The 25,096-nt window shown below is 37.2% G+C and overlaps 1 protein-coding gene across 3 annotated transcripts in view; it reads left to right on the forward strand.

Moving 5' to 3' along the window:
• The window catches only part of SYCP2L (synaptonemal complex protein 2 like), a 147,764-nt gene that overhangs the window by 110,005 nt on the left and 12,663 nt on the right, over positions 1-25,096 (forward strand). For 2 of the 3 annotated variants that reach the window (XM_026511485.4, XM_057305083.1), the window contains 7 exons: positions 528-601; positions 741-810; positions 15,902-16,003; positions 17,037-17,119; positions 18,036-18,127; positions 21,312-21,411; positions 21,516-21,574. In XM_026511485.4, the coding sequence (XP_026367270.3) occupies positions 528-601; positions 741-810; positions 15,902-16,003; positions 17,037-17,119; positions 18,036-18,127; positions 21,312-21,411; positions 21,516-21,574 (580 nt within the window). The remainder of the gene's footprint in view (positions 1-527; positions 602-740; positions 811-15,901; positions 16,004-17,036; positions 17,120-18,035; positions 18,128-21,311; positions 21,412-21,515; positions 21,575-25,096) is intronic. The other variant, XM_057305082.1, reaches the window with a different exon arrangement.

Below are 25,096 nucleotides of genomic sequence, written 5' to 3' on the forward strand. Positions count from 1 at the left end.
CTCAACCTCTGCTGTATTTTATTAGAACTATTCACATCTTTTGTAAGGCTTGGGATTTTGGGCTTGTTCGCTTTCATCATTTTGCAACTTAGCCCATTGCCAGGCACTTAACAGTCAGTAAGCAGGTGACTGACAACCTCTTAGCTTGGCTGCCACTGGGAGAAAAGGAATAAGGAAAAGAGAAAGAGAAAAATATAGTATTAGAGAGTAAGAAGAAATAAGTTAGTACAACTACGAGAGAGAAGAAAGAGAAGGGTCGCAAGCGTGAGGTAGTAGGAGACTTGCCCAAATATTGGGGGCCAGATGGGCAGCTATGAAAGGTACTGATTTAATTGAGGCTCTACATTTTATCTACAGATCTACAAATCTAATCACCATATGTGCTCTGAAAGATACAAAGGAGTTTTTTTTTTAGTATCTTTTTTTTTTTTGATGGTAAGATTTAATAAATAGAGTGATAGTGAAATGTTATTACCTGAAGTTGCTTCTGAGCGTGTTGATTCCCTGGAAACTGTTCTAACACTCAGAACATCAAAGTCCCCACCCACTGAGCGAGCTGTCATCCTTGGAGCATTCAGACGTTGAGGAAAATGTATCTCAGGTACTATTTATTGTTGGTTATTCACCTGGTTTTCCGGAGTTAATATTGTATTTGCAGCATGTACTTTTTCCTTCTTAAGGGATGATGTAGCGCCATTTGTTTATTTTAACATATATTTATGGCTTTTTTTTTTTTTTAGACTGTAGACCAAGAGTCCTTGATGAAAAGTACTAGCTTCAAACATAAACTGCAAAACCTGGAAGACGGAGGTGAGAGAATACTAAACTCTTTGCAGAATAAAGCAAAATTTGATTTTGGCAGGCTGGGCTGTTATTCCAATCACAGCAGGTAAAAAAATCACTTTACAGAGTGACACCAGGTGTTTGAGAGAGCAGCGCGATCTGCTTACCTTCTCTAAAAGTGCACGAAGGTCAAGGGGAGGGACACAGGTTCACTCAGATACAAGAGCTGCTCATTTCAAGAAGCACATGGCCAGGGACCAGCGGTCTCCTCTCTAGCCTCAAAGGAGGGCTCAGTGGGGGCATTTTCCTAAGTGTCTGGTCCAGGGGCTCTTTCCATCCCTGAGTAGGTAGGTCACACGCCGTTTATAAAGCAATGTTCTAAAAAGTGCTGTGGCCGAGTATTGAAACTTCCCAGTTCGTTTTCTCAGGGTAACGGTGATAGGAGGGTTTTCAAGCCAGTTCACAGGACTGTGATTTAATATGGCACGTAGCCGCGCTTCAGCATGTTCCTCAACTGTTTTCTCTTTACATTTTAAATGAAATAAGCAGGCAGATTCACACAGCTGTGTATTATGTGCAGCCTATTTAGTATATCAACACAACAAACATCTGTGAACCAACATCCAGGTTAAGAAGATAAACGTTGCTATTTCAGAATCTTGGTAGATTCTCCCCTCAATTCATCCCTGCTTCCTCCTCCTCCACAGGAGCCCGTTAGCCTTAATTTGGTGTTTGATTCCACTGTGTTTTTTTTTCACTTCTACATTGTGAAAAATATCATGCCTTCAGAAGAGAATGTAAAATATGTGTACAGTTTAAAGAACAATTATAAAGTGAACGCGTATGTAACTACAAGCCAGTCTGCGAACTGGACTGCTGTCACTGACCTAGAATCGTTCCACGCTGGGTCATAACCCTGTTACTTCCCTCCATCCCTCAGAGAGGTAATGACAATCCTGACTTGCTTGAAAAGCTGCCCGTTGCTTTTCTTTACAGTTCTTTCTTTGTATGCATCCCTAAATAATAAGCAGTTTAGTTTTATCTCATGTACAGTGCAACCAAATGGCATCATACTGTGTAAATTTTGTGTGGCCTGCTTCTGCTCAAAATCATATGAAAATCTATGCTGATGGATGTAGGTGAAGTATATTTTAATCACAGCATAACATTCAGTGATATGAACGGACTATATTTCGCTGTTCTGGTGCTGTGGGGTGTTTGGATTGCGTGCAGTCTGGGTTGTTATGGAAAATGCCGCTATGCCGAGTTATGTACATTTCTCTTGATACATATGTGCAAAATGTTCTCTAGGTATATTTTTAGGAATAGAATTGCTAGGCTACAGAGTTTATATATCTTTACGAGTTTTAGATGTGCCAAACTGTTTGTCCAAGCTAGTTGTATCAATTTGCTTTCCCACCAGCTATGTATAAGAATTCTGTTGCTTCACATTCTCCAACACTTGGGATTGTAACATTTCTGTGTGTGTGTGTGTGTGTGTGTGTGTGTACATTGAAGTTTTAATTTGATTGAATATCCCTGATTAAGGTTAAGCATCATTTTTATATGTTAGCCATTTGAATTTCCTCTTTCATGTAGTGTCTAAAATGTCTTGCCCATTGGTGTGGAGGATTCTTTTTATATCAGTTCCTAGGAACTCTTCATATGTTCAGGACTTGGTTATATGTTTTGTAAATGTCTTCTTCCACTGTGTGGTTTGCACTTCTCTGCATGATGCTCTCACTGTAGGTCTTTATGGCTGCTTTTGGGATAAAGTTTTTAGTTTTAATGAATTCTGATTATTAGTTTTTCTCTGTGGTTAGCAGTTTTTAGTCTTGAGAAATTCTTCCCTATAAGAAAGTCAAAGGTATTTGCATGTAATATCTCCTATATTATATATATTTAATGCAGTATATTTCTAAGTACCACTAGAGGTGAGTGCCACATATTGTAATCTATATCATCACTTTAAAATATTTTCCATTTTTTGTTTTTGTTTCTTTGACCCAAAGATTATTTGTAAGTGTATTTCTTAATTCCCAATGGTAGGGGATTTTTTAAAGCCATGATTCTGTTACTGTTTTCTAGTTTGATTACATTGTGGCTACAGAACATAGTCTGTATATCTTTTTTTTTTTTTAAGATTTTATTTATTTATTTGACAGAGATAGAGACAGCCAGTGAGAGAGGGAACACAAGCAGGGGGAGTGGGAGAGGAAGAAGCAGGCTCATAGCGGAGGAGCCTGATGTGTGGCTCGATCCCATAACGCCAGGATCACGCCCTGAGCCGAAGGCAGATGCTTAACTGCTGTGCCACCCAGGCGCCCCTATAGTCTGTATATCTTAAACCTTTGAAATTTTGAGATGTACTTTCTGACCCAGTACATGTCAATTTTTTTAAAGGTTAACTTGTTAAAAGAGTATAATTCACAATCACTGTAACATCTATATAAATGTACATCCATTAAGTCACTTTTCTTTATTACGTTCTTCAAATATTTTACATATTTTTTCAGTCTAATTGTTCTATCAATTGTTGGGAATAGTATGTTAAAACCTCTCATGATTGTGGACTTACCAATTTTTGGTTCTGTTCAATTTTGTGTTATATGAAATATACGTATGTGCTTGTAAGTGTAAAATAGTATATCCATACGACATATTGAAACTTTTATCATTATAAAGTGACTCCCTTTATCTCCAGTAATGTTTTTGTCTTGAAGTTTATTTCTTTTGTCAAGTATTTGCATGGTATAAGTTTTTCATTGTTTAATGTATATATCTTAATGTTGCAGATACCATTTATTAACAGCCTATAGCTGGACTCCCCCAGCCCTCATATAATAGTATATGTCTTTTTACTGGAATATTTAGTCCATTTACATTTAATGTAATATTCCTGTATCTGGATTATATCTACCAATTATTTTGTACTTTCTGTGTGAACCAAACATTTTTTCTTTCTTGTATTATCTTGCTTAAGCATTTTTCATTTTGCTTAAGCATTTTATGTATTTTATTCTCATTCTGTTTCTCCCTCTACTCATTTGTAGTTATATACTCTCCCTTTTCATTTATTTACTGGTTAACTTAGAAATCATAACATACATAACTTTTTAAAGTCTAATCAATAACATATTTTCCTCTTAGATATACCTAAAGACTCTTGAATTTCATTAGCCTGCTCCAGCCATATCATGTGGCAGTGTTCTTTATTTAAATTTTAAACCTTAAGACATTGTATTATGTACCAATTTCCATTTTTCTACACCTACATATTTACCATTTGGCTTACATATTTCCTGTGTCTTACATTTCCACACTTTTGGGGGATCTCTTTCTGCCTAAAATACATCTTTTGTGAAGGTCTGCTAGTAGGAATGTCTCAATTTTTCTTTGTATGAAAATAACCCTTATTCTTGAATAAATTTTCACTGGGCATAGTATATATGTTGATTTAATGCACTTATATATTGGAAAATGATTACCATTAGAGCATTTACCTTTTTTTTTCTTTTGTGGTGAGAACAATTAAGATCTCTCTTAGCAACTTTCAAGTATATAATACTAAAATCTAACAAAACCAAGATTACCATGCTGTATATTAAGTGTTAACTAAAGTCACCATGCTGTACATTAGATCCCGACAATTTCTTAATCTTATAATTGGGTATTGTACCCCTTGACCAACATCTCCCCATATCTCTCACCTTGAAAAATGTTAATTACTCAACTTTTGTTTATATATGTTCTTGCAAAATACCAAATACATGTAATTTTATGTAAGTAGTACTGTTATATCTCATTTTTTATTTTACTCAGCAGTTTTTAAGATCTATATTCATTGCTCTAGTACTCCTGTTATGCATCCATTACATTTTGCCTATACCCTCTCTGTGAGGGACACCAATGACTTTCAATTCCATATTATCACCAACAGTGATGGACACCATTATATATATCTTTTTATGCACCTGAATGAGATTAATTGCTCTCCTGAATGGTATGATTATAAATTCCTACAAGAAAATGCAAAGTGTTCCTAAATTTCTCTACCTCCACTAATAGTTGGCATTATGCAGCTTTCCGATTTTTGTCAGTCTAGTAGGGCAAACTGATGCTTCATTGTTTTTTACATTTCCATTTCTCTGTTAGCTAAATATCTCTTTATATGTTTGTATGTCTTTTGGGCTTCCTTTTATGTAAGTTGCCCTTTCATATATCTTGCACTCTTTTTCACTAAGGTTACTGTCTTGTCTTTTTTGTTTGTTTGGAAAAAGATATTTTCAATACTATAATCTATTTCTGTCTACTAAAAATGTATAAAGTTTCTTTACAGAGCAGAATTGCTCAATTTTAATGTAATCCAATTATTTAGGTTTGTTTGCTTTTTTTTCTTTTGATAGGCTAATGATCTGTTTCCTTAGATAACCAAGATATTCTATTAATTTTCTTTTATTAAGTTTAGACTTATGTCTTACACACCAAAATCTTTTATCCAGGTAAGGTTCTTGTTTTCATATGGCTTTAGTAATGACCTAGGTGTTAAGATCATTTAGTGAACTAATATCCTTTGTCTTATCTCTAAATAATATTGTCCCCCTTACATTACAATGCCTTCTCTGTCAAATATTAAGTTCCCATATAAATGTGGGTGAATCTCTGGCCTGTCTCCAGCATTTTGTAGGTCCATTTGTCTGGATTCTTACACTAATACCATCTTTTTTTTAAAATTGTAATTTCATAGCAGGTCTTGATATCTAACAGGGAAAGTTGATTCTCTACTCTTCTTTAAAAAAAAAAAAAAAGATTTATTTAAAGAGAGTGAGTGGGTTGGGGGGGGAGGGCTAAAGGAGAGGGAGGGAGAATCCTCAGGCAGACTCCCTGCTGAGCATGGAGCCCTATGTGAGGTTTCATCCCAGGACCCTGAGACCATGACCTGAGCTGAAATCAAGAGCCGCATGCTTAACCAAGTGAGCCACCCAGGCACCCCTCTCTTTACTCTTCTTTAAGGCTGATGTAGTTGTTCAAGGAACTTTGATACTTATATAAATTTTATTTTCCAGATTTTTTGAGATGTAATTGGCAACATTGAAAGGTATACGATATGATGTATGTATTGCAAAAGGATTACCACAATAAGATCAATACATATGTCACTTACATATGTATGTCAATACATAGTTAGAATATTAACAATATTTTTTAGTGAGAATTTTTAAGATCTACTCTTTTAGCTGCTTTCAAATATGCAATATAGTATTGTTAACTATTAGTCATGATGCTATACATTACATTTTCAAAACTTACTCATCTTATAACATGAAGTATATACGCTTTGACCACTTTCACCCATTACTCCCCTACCCCTACCATTAGAAACCAACAATGTATTCTATCTTCCTAGGAGGTCAGTTTTTTAAATTTCATATATATCATCATATAGTGATAGAAATCATAAAAATCGTCTTTCTCTGTCTGACTTACTTAGCATACTGCCTTAAGGTCCATCCGTGTTGTCACAAATGCCAGGATTTCCATCTTTTAATGGCTGAATAATATCCCATAGTGTATATATTCTTTGTCCATCATTTATCTTTCAGTGGATACTTACAGTGTTTCCATGTCTTGGCTATTGTTAATAATGCTACAGTGAACATGAGGGTGCAGATATCTTTTAAAGATAATGATTTCAGAGAAAGACAATTATCATATGGTTTCTCTCATCTATGGAACTTAAGAACTAGGAAGATCGATAGGAGAAGAAAGGGATAAAGAAAGGGGGGTAATCAGAAGGGGCAATGAAGCATGAGAGACTATGGACTCTAAGAAACAAACTGAGGACTTCGGGGGGGGGGGAATGGGATAGGCTGGTGATGGGTAGTAAGAAGGGCACGTATTGCATGGTGCACTGGGTGTTATACACAACTAATGAATCATCAAACTACATCAAAAAAATTAAAAAGATAATGATTTCATTTCCTATGGATATATATCTGAAAGTGTCTTGTTGGACCATTTCATATAACTTTAGAGAAAATAGACCAGGTTACATAAGTTCACTAAAATTTTGATAGGGATTGCATTAAATACATAGATTAACTTGAAGAGAATTGACATCTTTAAAATAATCATCTTGGAGTGCCTACCTGGCTCAGTTGGAAAAGGATGTGACTCTTGATCTCAGTGTTGTGAGTTTGAGCCCCACTTTGGGTATAAAGATTACTTAAAAAAATAAATTAAAAAAATAATAAAATATTCATTTTATACTATACAAAATGTGTCCATTGATTTGTATCACTGGCTATATCATTTATAGAGTTCTAAAGTTTTCTTCTGGATTAATTCCTAGATATTCATAGTTTTGTTATTATTCATTTTTAAATGATTATGTTACAGTGAAAATACACTATTGGTTATTCAGTGTCAGGAAAACTTTCAAAATTCTTGTGAGTTCTAACAGTTTATTAGTTGATTCTTTAGGTCATTTTGTTTATTTTAATTTCAGTGTAGTTAACATACAGTGTTATATTAGTTCCATGTTTACAATATAGAGATTCAGCAACTCCATACATCACCCAGTGCTCATCATGGTAAGTGAACTCCTTAATCCCCATCACCTATTTCACCCATCCCCCCCATCTCCCCTCTGGTCACCATCAGTTTGTTCTCTATAGTTAAGAGTGTTGCTTGGTTTGTGTCTCTCTTTTCCCCTCTTTGTTCATTTGTTTTGTTTCTTAAATTCTGCATATGGGTAAAATCATATGGTATTTGTTTTTTTTTCCGACTGACTTATTTCACTTAGCATTATACTCTCTAGATTCATCTATGTTGTTGTAAAGAGCAAGATTTCATTCTTTTTTTATTACTGTATACTGTTGCATTGCCTAATACCATATTGTTTTGATTATTATAGCATTGTAGTATGGGTTGAAATCTAGATATGTGGTGTCTCCAGCTTTGTTGTTCTCACAGAATTTCTTTTGTTACTCTAGGTCTTTTGTGAATCCATAATGTTTTTGGAGTTTATTTTATAGGGAGTGTATTGAATCTATAGATAATATGCACATCTTAATACTCATTCTTATCCATGAACATGAGTTATCTTTCCATTCATTTGTGTTTTCAATTTCTTTCATTAATGTCTTACAGTTTTTAGTGTATAGATCTCTCACCTCTTTGGTTAATTTTATTCCTAAGTATATTACTGGTTTTGATGCTGTTGTAGTGGGATTGTTTTTTATTTTTCAGATTATTTTGTTTTAGTAAATTAGAAATGAAACTGATTTATGTATATTGATTTTCATATCCTTCAACTTTACTGAATTAATTGATTAGTTCTAACAGGTTTTTTTGTGAAATCCTTAGAGTTTTCTCCATGTAAGATCTTATCATCTACAAGGAGACAATTTTATTTCCCCCTTTCCAATTTGGATGACCTCTTTCTTCTTCTTCTTCTTCTTCTTCTTCTTCTTCTTCTTCCTTCTTCCTTCTTCCTTCTTCCTTCTTCCTCTTCTTCCTTCTTTCTCTTCTTCCTTCTTTCTCTTCTTCCTTCTTCTTCCTTCTTCCTCTTCTTCCTTCTTCCTCTTCTTCTTCTTCATTTAATTGCTCTAGCTAGAATTCCTAGTACTATGTTAAATAGTAGTGGGAGTGGGCACCCTTGTCTTGCCCCTGGTCTTAGAGGAAAACTTTCAACCTTTCACCATTGAGTATGACATTAACTGTCATATATGGTCTTCATTATGTTGAGTTACATTCCCTCTATACCCAATTTGTTGAGCATTTTTTTCATGAAAAGATGTTGAATTTTGTCAAATGCTTTTTTTGGGGGTGCATCTGTTGAAATGATCATATGATTTTTATGATTTTTATCTTTCATTCTCTTGTGGTTTATCACATTTATTGATTTGTGAGTGTTGACCCCTCCTTGCTTCCTAGGGATCAGTCCCACTTGATCATGGTGTATGATCCTTTTAATGTGCTGTTGGATTCTATTTGTTAGTATTTTGTTGAGAATTTTTGCATCTATATTTATCAGGCATATTGTCCTGTAGTTTTGTTTGTTTTTGTAGTATCCTTATCTGGTTTTGGTATCAGAGTAATGATGGCCTCATAAAATGATTTGAGAGCGTTTACTTTTATTCAATTTTTGGGAGTTTGAGAAGTGTTATAAAATCTTTAAATGTTTGGTAGAATTCATTGATTCTATTTCCCTATTCATTACTGGTCTATTCAGATTTTCTGTTCATGATTTGGTCTTAGTAGGTTGTATGTTTCTAAGAATTTACCCATTTTTTCTAGCTATCAAATTTTTTGGTGCATAATTGTTCATTGTAGTCTCCTACAATCCTTTGTATTTTTGCGGTATCAGTTGTAATGTCTCTTATTTCTGATTTTGAGTCTTTTTTTCCTTAGTCTAGCTAAAATGTTGTCAACTTTATTTTTTAAAAAAAGCAGCTCTTAGTTTCATTGATTTTTCTATTTTTCTGATTTCTATTTCATTTATTTCTGGTCTGATTTTTCTTTCCCTCTGCTAAGGCTTAGTTTGGTCTTCTTTTTCTAGTTTTAAGATGTTAGTTTAGGTGGTTTGTTTGGAATTTTTTTTCCTTTAATGTAGGCATTTATGACTATAAATTTCTCTCAGTACTGCTTTTACTGAACTCCAAAGTTTTTGTAGATTTTTTCCTTTTTAATTATGTCAAGATATTTTTGTGATTTTTCCTTTTGATTTCTTCTTTGACCTAAATGTTGTTCAGGAGTATGCTGCTTAATTTCCACATATTTGTGAATTTTTCCAATTTCTTCCTGGTATTTTTAGTTTCATATCATTGTGGTCAGAAAAGATTCTTGGCATGATTTCAGTCTTCTTAAATTTCCTGACACTTTCCCAACATGTTTATCCTAGCAAATACACCATGTGTTCCATGTGTGCTTAAAAGAATTGATATTCTGCTGTTGGACAGAATGATCTATGTACGTCTGTTACATCTATTTGGTGTAAAGTAAAACCAAGTCCAGTGTTTCCTTATTGACTTTTTGTCTGTATGATTTGTCCATTGTTGAAAGTGTGGTATTGAGGTCTACTATTATTATTGCATTGTCTATTTACCCCTTCCCATACGTTAGTATTTCCTTAATATAGTTAGGTATCCTGATGTTGGGTACATTTTATACTTACGGTTGTTGTATCTTCCTGATGAATTGATCATTTTATCATTATACAATGATTTTCTTAGTCTCTTATTATCACTTTTGACTTAAAGTCTATTTTGTCTGATGTAAAATACATTTTGTATGGAGTATTTTTTTTCCTTCTCTTTGAGCTTATGTGCATCCTTAAAGTGAACTAAATCCCTTGTGGGTAGCATATAGTTAGATCTTTTTTTGTTTGGATGTTTAATCCATTCAACTACTTTATTCCTGTGGATTGAAATCTACTTACATTTATTTTAAGTCAAAACATTTTTGAGTATACTTGACACACAATATTCTATTAGTTTTAGGCATACAACTTAGTGATTTGACAAGTTTATATATTATGCTATGTTCACTACAAGTATAACTACCATCTGTCACCATACAGTGCTATTACAATATCAGTGACTGTATTCCTTATGCTCTGCTTTTTACTCCTGTGACTTACTCATTCCATAACTGGAGGCCTGTATCTTCCTTCCTTCTTCACCCATTTTGTCCAACCCCTCCACTTGCCTCCCCTCTGGCAACTATCAGTTTGTTCTTGTTCTTCCCCTAAGTGGCCTGAGGTGACCTCTGGAAATGGTTCACTATTTGCTTGACACAGAAAACCCGACAAAATCATTCAAATCAAGAGGTTCAAATCTTCATGTTTGCTTTAAGAACACATGTGAAACTGCTGAGACCATCAAGCATATCCAAAAAGCCACCAAGTATCTGAAAGACGTCACTTTGCAGAAGCAGTGTGTGCCATTCCATTGCTACAAGGGTGGAGTGGTAGGTGTGTCCAGGCCACACGGGGTCAGTGGCCCAAGGAGAGTGCTGACTTTTTACTGCACATGTTTAAAAATGCAGAGTAATGCTGAACTTAAGGGTTTAGATGTAGATTCTCTGGTCATTGTGCACATCCAGGTGAACAAAGCCCCCCAAATGCGGCATTGAACGTACAGGGCTTGTGGTCAGAATAACCCATACGTGAGCTCTCCCTGCCACACTGAGAGCAGTTACTGAAAAAGAGCGGATTGTTCCTAAACCAGAGGAGGAGGTTGCACAGAAGAAGAGATCCCAGAAGAAACTGAAGAAATAAAAATGTATGGCCAGGAGTAAATTCTGCTTAGAATAAATACAAATAAAAATTAAAAAAAACCATCAGTTCTCTATATTTTTAGTTCTGATTCTACTTTTCATTCATTTTTTTTATTCCATTTGTAAGTGGAATCATAAGGTATTTGTCTTTCTCAGTCTGACTTATTTCACTTAGTATAATTCCCTCTAGGTACATCCATGTTGTCTCAAATGGCATGATCTCATCCTTTTTTATGACTGCAAAATATTCCTGTGTGTGTGTGTGTGTGTGTGTGTGTGTGTGTGTGTAGAACACATCTTCCTTATTCATTCCTCTATTCATGGACACTTAGGTTGCTTCCATGTCTTGGCTATTGTAAATAATGCTGCAATAAACATAGGGGTGCATAGATATTTTTGAGTTAGTGTGTTCATTTTTCCTTGGTAAATATCCCCCAATAGTGGAACTATTGGATCATAAGGTTTCTTTTTTTTTTTTTTTTAAAGATTTTATTTATTTGAGAGAGAGCATGAGCAGGGGAAGGGGCAGAGGGAGAGGGAGAAGCAGACACCCTGCTGAGCGGGGAGTCTGATGTGCAGCTCGATCTCAGGAGCCTGAGATCATGACCTGAGCCAGTCAGATGCTTAACCAACTGAGCCACCCAGGCGACCCTATATGGTATTTCTATTTTTAATTGTTTGAGGAACCTCCATGCTGTTCTCCACAGTGGCTGTACCAATTTACATTCTCACCAACAGTGCACGAGAGTTCCTTCTTCTCCATATCCTCGTCAACACTTGTTGTTTCTTATCTTCTTAATTTTAGCCAATGTAACAGGTGTGAGGTGATATCTCATTGTGGTTTTGATTTTCATTTCCCTGGTAAGGGATGTTGAGCATCTTTTCATGTGATTGTTGGCCATCTGTATGTCTTCTTTGGAAAAATGTCTATGTGGGTCCTCTGCCCCCCCCCCTTTTTTAATTGATCAGTGCACTAACATTTAAAGTAGTCATTGATAGGTAAGGAATTACTGATGTCATCTTATTGTTTTCTGGCTCTTTTGTAGTTGCTTTGTTAGTCTCTTCCTGTCTTGTGAATTGGTGATTTTTCATAGTGGTATTTTTTAATTCCCTTTATTTTTTGTGTATGTACTTTTGTATAGGTTTTGCTTTGTGATTGCCATGAGGTTTACATATAATGTCTTAGATACCTAATAGTCTATTTCAAACTGATAACAAGTTTTATTGCATACAAAACTACACCTTTTTCTACCCCCAAATTTTATGTTTTTGTTGTCACAATTTACCTCTGTTTATATTGGGCATATGTTACCAAATTATTACAAGTATAATTATCCTCAATATTTTTATCCTTGATACTTGATTTAAGTAATTAACACACCACCATATTATGGTATTCTGATATTAACTATGTGCTAATAAGTGTGACATATTTTCCTATGTTCTCATGTTACTAATTACCACCCTTACATTTTGACTTGATGAACTACTTTTAGCATTTCTTATAAGGTAGATCTTGTGATGATAAACTCCCTTAGCTTTTATTTGTCTGGGAAAGTCTTTATCTCTCCTTCATTTCTGTAGGGCAACTTTTCCAGATCAAGTATTCATGGTTGGAAGTTTTTTTCTTTCAGCACTTTGTATATATCATTCCACTTTGCCCAGCCTGCAAAATTTCCGATGAGAAATCTGCTGATAGCTAATATAAAATAATTATACCTGTAATAATTTGGTGATATATGCCCAATATAAACAGAAATAAGCCTTATGGAGGTTCCCTCCTATGTGGGAATTTTGTGTGTGTGTTGCTACTTTTATTTTTTATTTTAATTCCAGTATAGTTAACATACAGTTGTATATTAGGTTCAAGTGTACAATATAGTGATTTAACACTTCTATACATTTCTCAGTGCTCAACAAGGTAAGTGTACGCTTAATCCCCTTGATCTATTTCACCTACCGCCCCTCTGATAACCATGAGCTTGTTCTCTATAGTTAAGATTCTGTTTTTTGGTTTGTCTCTCTCTTTTTTCCCCCTTTGTCCATTTGTTTTGCTTCTTAAATTCTACATATGAGTGAAACCATATGGTATTTGTCTTTCCCTGACTTATTTTGTTTAGCATTGTATTCTCTAGCTCTATCCTTGTTGTTGCAAATGACAAGATTTCATTCTTTTTTATGTCTCAGTAACATTCCATTGTGTATACGTACTCCACATCTTTATCCATTCATTTGTCAATAGACACTTATGTTGCTTCCATAATTTGACTACTGTAAATAATGCTGCTATACACACTTGGGTACATGTATCCCTTTGATTTAGTGTTTTTGTATTTTTTTTTTTTTGAGTAAATATCCAGTTGTGCTATTCACTATCATTGGGTAGTTTTATTTTTGACTTTTTGAGGAGTCCCCATACTGTTGTCCACAGTGGCTACACCACTTTGCATTCCTATCAACAGTGCAAGAGGGTTCCTTTTTCTACATTCTTGGGGTTCCTAAGTAGAGGGCACCCTAGGAGGATGGTTGAAACTGAAGTTGGTGCAAGCTGGGGTGTCCTGGGATGCTCCATGCAGGGGGTACTTTGGAGCCAAAGCAGGTATGGGCCCAGAGGTTTCAGGGCACTCTGTGCAGAGGGAGGGGTTGGGGGGGGTGCCCTGGCAAGTTGTCTGGAGGTGAAATGATTCAAGCCTGACTTGTTTGGGATGTTTTGTGTCTTGATGAGATAGCTGGAGCCATAGTGACTGCTGACCAGGGGTGTCCTGGTATGTGCTGCACTGGCACCACCTTGATGGGATGGCTGGGACTGGTGTAGAGGTCTGGCAGCCCAACCCTGCTTCCCGCTGTGCTATCAAGGTAGAGGGTGAACATAAACCATGGCACTCATCAGACCCGCTGATCCAGAGTGAGTTCCAGCAACTCCCCTACTGTTTAGCAGGGTCCTAAGGCTAGATCTTTATTCTAATTGCCCTTTTAAACCACAGCTTTTATTTTATGCCCCAGGGCAGATGAATCTGGTCCCCATCTCTTACTACTATCCCTCCCCACTGCAGTTCACCATGTGGGGGATGGGGGCTCCTTCATTACCATGTCTCCCTCTCTCTTTCTGTCCTTTATGTGGTCTCTCTATCTTTTGTTGTGCAGAAGCTGTTTAGTCAGCCTTCCATTCTTCAATTGCTCTGTAAATGTGTGTGTCTGTGAAGGAGGTGAGTTCAGGGTCTTCCTGTGTTGCCATTTTAGGAACCCCTAAGGTATCTTATTTTTCTTTTTTCATAGGAATTTAGGTATTTTGTAGTATTCATTTATTCATTCAATGAACATCTACTGAGTATCTACTGTGGACCAGGCACTTTCCTAGGGTTAGATTTTCTGATGAATAAAACAGACAAAATGTCAGCCTTTGCTGGAGTTTATCTTCCAGTTGGGGGTGGGGGGGGGCAAATAATATACAAGAGAAGTAAAACATGTAGTATGTTATATTGTAATAAAGGCTAGAGAAAAAAGCATAGAAAGAGATTTAAAAGTTGGGGGTTGTACTGAAATTTCATGTTCATTGGACAGAGGAAACCTTAATGCAGATCTATGGGGGAAAGGATTCACGTCAGAGGAGCAGCAAGAGCAAAGGCCTTGAGATGAGAACATGCCTGAGGTTTCCAAGATACCCCAGGAAGATGAGGTAGAGAAGCTGAGTGCAGAAAGAGAAACTCGTCTCTTTGCTTCCCTAGCATTCCACCATATGGTACAGCTCATTCAAATATCTGTACATAGTAACATTCAAATATCTGCTGAGTAATGAATTTGTGTTTTTTCCCCTTTGGAGGGAAAAATCAGTAATGACTGGCAAGATATGTGAGGAGAAAGGGCAAAGCCAGATAACTTCACAGCTAAGTGTGTATGTAGGCACTAAGTGTATGGTAGGGAAGAAAGAGGTTAGGATAGAATAGAGTGGATTTTGAGATGGAGTTGTTGACTAAGCAGTTGGAAACACAAATCTGCTTAATGGAGCTCACAGAAGAGAGAAATTTGGGAGGTAACACAGTTGAAGTCATGGGACTAATAAGGTCCTCCAAGGAGGACGGCCTTGGACAGGGTCATGGTGTGGGAATGCAGAAAGAGGGGTGGATTCATTCTGTATGCAGGTCCTTGGCCTTGATGATGGAAGGGAGGTGGATGGTAAGGAAAAGCAGGAGTTGGGCCTAATTCTAGGGCTCTACTGACAGTGGTGGTACCATTGTTAAGATTGGGAGGGTTCAGAATGAACAAGGACATGTTTGGGATAAAAGTGAACACCGGTAGAAAATGTTTAGTAAATGCCAAATGGAAAGAGGATCTATATTTAAATCTCATAAACTGAAGGTCTCATCCAAGTCACTTTAGCTAGTGAGGAGCCAAGGTGACCTCATTTATGAGGCAGCCCAGCTCCAGTGTCGCCAGCAGGAGACGCACTTCGCAGGTTGATCTGATGAGCTTCTGAAGGCCCATCTGCTCAGATACCATCCTACCTTGCCATTTGGCCTGAGCCCTGGCAGTGTTTTTGATGCTATATCCACTACTGTTTTGAGTTAGTCTGTACTTTGCTAAGCAGATCGTTCATAGATGTTACAGAGTTCATCAAAGGGGTGCCTGTTCCCATGTGTCCTCTTTCAGGCATCAATAGACTTAGTGCTTTGATGCTTGCACTGTTCTTAGCGTGTCAACTAATAAGTAATTAGCAACAGGGAGCAAGTTTTGTTTGCCGCTCATCAAAGTTACATATTAACTGGTGAAAAGAAGACAAGATAAAATTGGGACAAAAGGAACATGTGTGTGGTTATTAATGTGCTGTGCTTGCTTTTAGACATATCAGATGGCAGTTTTGCTAAGTCAAAACAGTCAAAATTGGAGGAAGGTGATGCGCCAGAATCCCTTGCCTCGGTGACAGAAGAGACAGACTTAGCAGGTAACATGCGCCCAGCCAGTCAAGCAAGAGTGTGACAGATTTGTAAGCACCGAATGTACCAGCATGCACTATAAGGGGGGTACAGTTTGAAGATCAAAGTCGCTGCAGAACCCTAAAAACTAAGCATTTTGTCCTTTCAAAGCCAAGTAAATTGTTGTACAAAGTATAGATAAAAGCAAACAAGCACCATGTCCTTTCTAGCATTTGGATTTCTGCCTCTTCACTCTTCTTTACAGCAATTTTCAGGGCCTAAGGATCTTAAATGTGTAGGTCTCCGCTTTAATTGATAGTTATTAACTAAGGTTTTATTAGAAATATCTACTCTATACCAAGGAAGGGGATGATCCAAAATATTTGTCTATGTGGGGTTGGCCGTCTGCATAAGTGATGCCGCTCTCTTTCAAATCCAAAGGCTCCAGGAGGGCAAATTTGGAGGCTCAGAGGTACCAGAGGTTGGCGATTAAGAACCAGTCGGCCTGCGTTCCAATCCTGGAGCTGCTGGTGTGAGCTTGAGCGAGTTATTTGATCCCTCTGTTCAATATACACAACAACAGTGCCTGCTTGACATGGTTTTTGTGAGGATTATGCGAGTCAATACCTGCAAATCCCTTAGAATAGTGCCAGAGCCCTCCTAAAACTCGGGGCACCCAGAGCCGTCGTGCCAGCGTAGAAATGTCTTACCTGTCATGCCCTCCTTAAAACCTCTTACAACACCTCCTTCAGCCTGCTTCTTAGACGTAATAGCAGCTGCCCCAATTTAAAGTGCTGGGAATGTTTGGATGAAATGAGCACTTGCCAGGGACCGAGTTTGATGGGAAGCAGCCGGAAGTGCCCACCATGACTCTCAGTTCAGGCTGGCGTTGTCAGCCAGAATCAGGCACCCCCGAGGTGTCTGTGGAGTGTATCTGTGCCTCGACTGACTCTCCGTCCTCAGGGCAGCGGATGGACTGAGCACGTCTACTTTGAGCCCTGTGTTCGTTTTACTTCATGTTCTGTATTTATTGTTCAGAAGGCATTTCTACTCTGTCCCTAGCAGCTGTGCCAGAGAATTCGAAGAGTTCTGCTGTTATCACAGCCCTCGAAAACTTCACTAGAGAACTGGAAAGAAAATCTGAGGTAATGGTTCACGAAAAATGAAGAGCTGGCTTGTTATGGGTTTAAAGTAATGAGTTCATATTATTCATCAAAGCAGTTGTTATCCTTCATATATGAGGGTGCTCCTGAGGCTTTGGGGGAGGAATATTCGCTTTAGCTACGGTCGCTGATTGCAGTGCCTTTGTGAATTGTGGTTTGTATTATAAGGCAGCTGTTCCATGTCCACTTGCTACAGTAGGACAGGATGGATCTATATGGAAATCAGACTCATGCTTTGGTTTCGTTGAGACCATTCTAAGACAAGGGAAATACCAGGAAGCAATGATTTGGTCATAACAACAGGCAGGGAAGAGAGGGGGACCATGTGGATGAGAGAGGTGTCCAGGACAAAGATGGACATGGGCTTTGGGTAGATGGTCAGCTGAGTGGTGGCGAATCTGAGTAGAGCTGAGCAGTGCACATGTGGGCTGTCCCAAAATCTTGTCTGCAAGATGAACTTCGGAAGCTTTTCGGTTCCCTTCTTTTATGTCCTATTGTTTATAAATCTCAAAAGAGTTATTTATTAGCACATTTGAGAAAAGTATCTTACCCTGACATGTTCATTTAACTAATTTAGAAAATCTCCAAGGTCTTATCATATTTTTGGCAATACCCACGTAAACTAGTTTCTAATGGAAATTTGTTCGTAATATTCAGTATGTATTTTGATAGAATGAATATAAGTTTTCCTATTTTAGCGTCTTGTTCTTTATTGGTATTGAGCCCAAGGTAATACATAGAAAGTGTGTAGCATGGTGTCTCCTTACGGTTGTTTAGCAGTAATGTCTGTTATGAATATAGTGTGCTGGCAGCATCTTTTTTACACAAAGCCTAAACTCCATTTATATAGATCTGGTTAATTCAAATGTGATCGTTTGTTATTGTTGTTGTGGTTTAGCTTAGGTACAAAGGGAGTCCACTTTATTCAAAAGAGGCAAAGCAAGCACCAGATTGCCTAATCCAACTTCTAACCCACATACATCGATGCAGGTAAGTGTGGGTTTTTTTTTTTTTTATTAATAATGATTTTTTATTATATTATGTTAGTCACCATACAGTACATCCCCGGTTTCCGATGTAAGGCTCGATGATTCATTAGTTCTGTATAACACCCAGTGCACCATGCAATACGTGCCCTCCTTACTACCCATCACCGGTCTATCCCATTCCCCCACCCCCCTCCCCTCTGTAGCCCTCAGTTTGTTTCTCATAGTCCATAGTCTCTCATGTTTCATTCCCCCTTCTGATTACCCCCCCTTTCTTTATCCCTTTCTTCCCCTACTGATCATTCTAGTTCTTATGTTCCATAGATGAGAGAAATCATATGATAGTTTTCTTTCTCTGCTTGACTTATTTCACTAAGCATTATCTCCTCCAGTGCCGTCCATGTTGTAGCAAATGTTGAGAACTCATTCTTTCTGATTGCTGAGTAATATTCCATTGTATATATGGACCACAACTTCTTAATCCAGTCATCTGTTGCAGGGCATCTCGGCTCCTTAAGTGTGGGGTTTTGAAACAAGGTCATAAAAAAGTGATCGCTCACACACATTTGTGACCACTGTGCTGGTCACACCTGAAGGTTGAGCAGATGTGAGGTTTGATAATCACCTAACCGGTTTAGTTTCTAGTTTCTAGTTCTTCATTCATAAGATGATGGGGTAAGGCCTTCCTTAAGCCTCTTCATGGTCTACCATGATATGATCCTAAAACACTATTTTTTAAAAATTTATAATCTAATTATGAAGACTGAGCAAGCGTGGATATATATGTAAAAATGCTGGGTAAGTGCTATGTGTCATACTTGTGCAGTGAAATTGTATTCAGCCTTAAGGAATGAAATTGACACATGCTACATCACAGATGAACTTCGAGGACGTTATGCAAAATGAAATAGGCCAGATGCAAAAGGTCAAGTATTGCATGATTTCATTTATATGAGGTACTTAGAAGAGGCAAATTCATAGAGAAGGAAAGTAGAATAAAGATCACCAGAGGCTGAGGGAGTGGTAAATAAGAAGTCATTGTTTAATCAGTATGGAGTTTCTGCTTGGATGACGGAAAAGTTCAGGAAGTGGATGGTGGTGATGGTTGCACGACATTGTGAATATACTTAATGCCACTGAATTGTACACATAAAAGTGGTTATAAGGGTAGATTTTACGGGGTGCCTGTGTGGCACAGCGGTTAAGCGTCTGCCTTCGGTTCAGGGCGTGATCCCGGCGTTATGGGATCGAGCCCCACATCAGGCTCCTCCGCTCTGAGCCTGCTTCTTCCTCTCCCACTCCCCCTGCTTGTGTTCCCTCTCTCGCTGGCTGTCTCTATCTCTGTCAAAGAAACAAATAAAATCTTTCACAAAAGTAAATTTTATGTTTTATATATATAGCCACAATAAAAAGTGCTATGCACTCACGTGTACACACGCACACATATGCAAACACGCTCTGATGACCATGAGATGTGGAGGCTAGGAAAGGTGAGTGGAGATGGGGTTCTGCAGTGATTAGAGTTAATCCAGAACCATTACAACAGAAGTGCTTCTGTAGTGAGGTTTTGGAAACAAAGATTTGAATGGTATGGGGAAGGTGCCTATAGAGATTGTTCGTTGTCGAAGTGAATGGCCTGTCGATGAAGGAAGGGAAGAAAACAATGGCAGGTTGGTTAGTTTAACTAAAGGAGGAAGTTTCTTAGGGCAGAAAATATCTGAATAGGGATTTATGATTTTTTTCAAACTTTTATACATGCAATGTCATTTGATTCTCAAAACAGGCCCATGAAGGACTTTGGACTTATAGAACTTCCATTATCTTGTACAGGTTATGTATTCATCCATTTTTCATTCAGCAAATGCACACTGAGCAGCACTAGATGCCAGGTCCTGTGCTAAGTTCAGGAGAGCAGTGACCTGCTTTGGGAGCTTCTTGCCTCTGTAGAACTTTCAGCCTTGATGGAGAAGGCAGACAGTAAGCAAGCAACTAAGCAGCTTGTGTGGTTAGTTGAGCACAGAAGACACAGAAGAGCAAATGTTGGAAACTTGAGAACCAACATGAAGAGGAGGACAGAGCTGATTAGCCAGTTTCAGCTTTCAGGACCAGCTTAAGGCAAGAGAGAGGGGAGCAAGTGGAAGGTCGGAAGTGATGGGGAGCCATGATTGGTGGGATAATGGCTTCTAGGCCAGGTCTGGCCTCCATGTCCTTTTCCCTGGAGTCTTCTCTCCTTTGCTCTAAGTGTAATTTTGAAATACCAGCTTCTTCCAGACTTCTGTTAAGAGCCTGAATCAGAGTTGTCATAGTTTCAGGGGTTGAGGATGGTCATGCAGTGAGGGGAGGGAAGAAGAGATCGGTGTTCTTAAAACAAAAGTTGGTGAGGATGTGGAGAAAGGGGAACCCTCTTACACTGTTGGTGGGAATGCAAACTGGTGCAGCCATTCTGGAACACAGTATGGAGGTTCTTCAAAAAGTTAAAAATAGAGCTACCCTACGATCCAACGATTGCACTACTGGGCATTTACCCCAAATATACAAATGTAGTGATCCAAAGGGACACCTGCATCCCAATGTTTATAGCAGCAGTGTCCACAATAGCCAAGCCATGGACAGAGCTCAGATGTCCATTGACTGATGAATGGATAAAGATGTGATACACACACACACACACACACACACATTACTCAGCCATCAAAAAGAATGAAATCTTGCTATTTGCAATGATGTGGGTGGAACTAGAGGATATTGTGCTAACCGAAATAAATCAGAGAAAGACAAATACCATAGGATTTTATTCATGTGGAATTTAAGAAAAAAAAAAACAGTTGAACATAGGGGAAGGGAAGGAAAACTAATATAAAAATAGAGAAGGAGGAAAACCATAAGAGATCCTTAACTACAGGAAACAAACGGGGGGTTGCTGGAAGGGAGGGGTGTTGGGGGTTGGGGTACTTGGGTGATGAGCGTTAAGGTGGGCACTTGTAATGAACACTGGGTGTTACATGCAAGTGATGAATCACTAAATTCTACCCCTGAAACTAATAATACTCTATATGTTAACTAACTTGAATTTAAATTAAAAAAATGAAAGTCTAGAGAAGAATAAGAAGTATCCTTGTAATAAGAGGATTGCCTTTTGTTACAGTCAAGCAATCCCAATGAAATCTGTTGCTTTTTACATTGATCAGACTGAATAAACTGGAGCAGTTTCACAGTTTTGTTCTTCAAGAGCTGAGCAATCTTGAGAAGGGTATTCAGGATCTGAAACACCTTGAGAAGGATGTTCTTGTAAGTATACCCTCCTGCCCCGTTTGGAATATTCTCTATGACTTAAGGGGATCTGTTCAGAGAAGAGTAACGGCTAACTACTTAAAACTTCTGTTCAATTTTAGGAATTTTGGGGAAAACAGTCTGATGATTTGAAATCATTCTGTGATCTGCAAGTGCTGAGGTATTTTTTTCAAAGTATTCTTTCTAGAATTATCTTAGTTGAAGGATAAGAGTCGTGCTTTAGCTATAGTATGAGTGATTGATGTTGGTAAAACCGCATGTAAGTAGCTACGAAGCTACTGTCTTTTCAAACCAATTACTTTCGTGGCACTCCCTGAGCAAAGAGTGTGGTGTAGGGTATCAGTGTAGACGTATAAATTTTGAAAAGCATAATCAGAATCATACAACCATCCATGTTTTTGATCCAAACTGTCTTATTTTTCAGCAATATTTCAAAAAATTAAAATGAGTATACTGAGAAAAATATTTAGATATATCCTGAATTGTGGTCTTGTAAAATATATTCTGTGTGTGTGTGTGTGTGTGTGTGTGTGTGTGTGTAAAACAGCCAATGAATTTATCCTGCTACACATTCCTTTCAGTGGGATTACTCAGTGTACATCCTGAGGCTGTTGCTTCCCTTTGTGTAGAATACGGTCTGATTCTCTGGAGTGTAGGGAATGGGGAAATGGAGAATAGAGCTGTTCACTCCTCTGCTTCTGCTCTGGGAGAAATTCTAGTGTTTTTTGTTTTGTTTTGTTTGTTTCTGCTTGAACAATGAAAAAAAATCCTTATAGAAATCTGTAGTGGCCTAAAGTTTTATCTACCAGTTCAGAATCCACTTCTTTCACAGAAATCTAGGTCAAATAGTTTTCAGAAGGCTATTATTCTGATCACACCATACATTTGAAACAACAGAAAGTTTAAAATTTGAGTTATCCATCCTTCTGTTACTCCAGTTAACACAATTAATAATAATGAGAGTAGGTAAGTAGATTCTCCAAAACTCTTTCAACAAATGATTAAAGGAGATATCCTTTCGTAACCTCTTCACTGAATGCTCCTGGTTGGTTGTGAAAGGCTCTCAAACTTCTTGGAATTAGGACCTCTTAACACTTTGAAAATTTATTAAGTTTCCCCAAAGAGCTTTTGTTTCATGGGTTATATCTGTGAATATTTTCCATATTAAAAATCGAGACTGAGATTTAAATATATATTTATTTTAAAATGAAATATGCCAACAAACTGAACAATCTAGAATAAATGGATTAATTCCTAGAAAATTAAAATCTTCCGAGAGTGAATCAGAAAGAAATAGTGAACAGACCAATTACTAGTAATGAAATTGAATTATAGTGACAAGCTTGAATTGGTAAGTAAACCCATACTCTTTTGATGACTACAGCTTTGTAATGTAACTTGAAGTCTAGAATTGTGATGCCTCCAGTTTTGTTTTTCTTTTTCAAGACTGCCTAGGCTATTTAGGGCCTTTTGCAAATCCATACAAATTTTAAGATTGCTTGTTCCAGTTCTGTGAAAAATGCTGTTGGTGTTTTGGTAGGAATTGCATTAAATCTGTAGATTGCTTTGGGTCGTATAGACATTTTAACAATATTTGTTCTTCTAACCCATAAACATAGAATGTCTGTTTGTATCATCTTTGATTTCTTTCATCAGTGTTTTATAGTTTTCAGGGTACAGATCTTACACCTCTCTAGTTAGTTTGTTTGTAGGTATTATTATTTTGGGTGCAATTGTGAATGGATTGTTCTCTTAATTTCTCTTTCTGCTTCTTCATTATTAGTGTATAGAAATGCAACAGATTTCTGTACATTAATTTTGTATCCTGCAACTTAGCTGAATTTATCAGTTCTAGTAGTTTTTTGTGGAGTCTTTGGAGTTTTCTATATATAGTATCATGTCATCTGCAAATAGTAAAAGTTTCACTTCTTCCTCACCAATTTGGATGCCTTTTATTCCTTTCTCTTGTCTGGTTACTGTGGCTAGGACTTCCAGTACTATGTTAAATAATAATGGTGAGTGGACATCCTTGTCTTGGTCCTGATCTTAGGGAGAAAAACCTTCAGTTCTTCCCCATTGAGTATGATGTTAGCTGTGGGTTTTTCATAAAAGTCCTTTATTATGTTGAGGTATGTTCCCTCTAATCTCACTTTGTTTTTATCATAAATGGATGTTGTACTTTGTCAGATACTTTTTTTGCATCTACTGATCGTATGGTTTTTATCCTTTCTCTTATTGATGTGATGTATCACAGTGATTGATTTGCAAATATTAAACCACCATTGCATCCCAGGAATAAATCTCACCTGATCACGATGAATGCTTTTTTAAAAATGTATTGTTGGATTATGTTAGCTAATATTTAGTTGAGGAGTTGTATCTATATTCATCAGAGAGATTGGCCTGTAGTTCTTTTTTTTTTGTCATGTCTTTTTCTAGTTTTGGAATCCGGGTAATGCACAATTATATGGTCAATTAATCTTTGACAAAGGAAGCAGGAATATGCAGTGAAAAAGACATGTCTTCAACAAATGGTGTTGGGCAAACTGGACAGCTACATGCAAAAGAATGAAACTGGACCACTTTCTTATATCAAACACAAAAATAAACTGAAAATGGATTAAGGATCTAAATGTAAGACCTGAAACCATAAAAACGCTAGAAAAGAGCACAGGCAGCAATTTCTCTGACATCAGTCATAACATCTTTCTATGTCTCCTGAAACAAGGGAAACAAAATAAAAAAAAACAAAAACTATTGGGACTTCATCAGGATAAAAACCTTTTGCCCAGTGAAGGAAACAACCAACAAAACTAAAACATAACCTACTGAATGGCAGAAGATATTTGCAAATGACATATCTGATAAAGGGTTAATGTCCAAAATATATGAAGAACTTACACAACTCAATGCCCAAAACAAATAATCCAGTTTAAAAATGGGCAGAAGACACATGAATAGACATTCTTCCGAAGAGGACATACAGATGGCCAGTAGATACATGAAAAGATGCTTAATATCATTCATCCTTAGGGAAATGCAAATCATTTGCATTTCAAAACTCAAAACTACAATGAGATATCACCTCACACCTGTCAGAATGACCAAAATCAAAAACACAAGAAACAACAAATATTGGTGAGGATTTGGAGAGATAGAAACCCTCTTGCACTGTTGGTGAGAATGCAAACTGGCATAGCCACTGTGGAAGACAATATGGAGGTTTCTCAAAAACCTAAAAATAGAACTGCCCTATGATCAAGTAATTGCATTACTGAGCATCTGCCCAAAGAATACAAAAACAGATTCAAAGGGATACATGCACCCCTATGTTTATCGCCACGTTATTTACAATAGCCATTTTATGGAAGCAACCTAAGTGTTCATCGATAGATGAATAAAGAAGGTGTGGTATATGTAAACAATGGATTATTATTCAACCATAAAAAAGAATGAAACCTTGCCATTTACAACAACGTGGATAGATCTAGGGAGTATACCGCAAGCAAAATAAGGCAGTCAGAGAAAGACAAATACCATATGATTTTAATAAGGCAGTCAGGGAAAGACAAATACCATATGATTTTCCTCATATGTGGAATTTAAGAAACAAAACAAATAAACAAAGGGGAAAAACAAGAGACCAAGAAACGGACTCTTAACTATAGAGAATAAAACGATG

This window comes from Ursus arctos, unplaced genomic scaffold (assembly GCF_023065955.2).
Source record: "Ursus arctos isolate Adak ecotype North America unplaced genomic scaffold, UrsArc2.0 scaffold_31, whole genome shotgun sequence".
In the NCBI taxonomy this organism is placed as follows: domain Eukaryota; kingdom Metazoa; phylum Chordata; class Mammalia; order Carnivora; family Ursidae; genus Ursus; species Ursus arctos.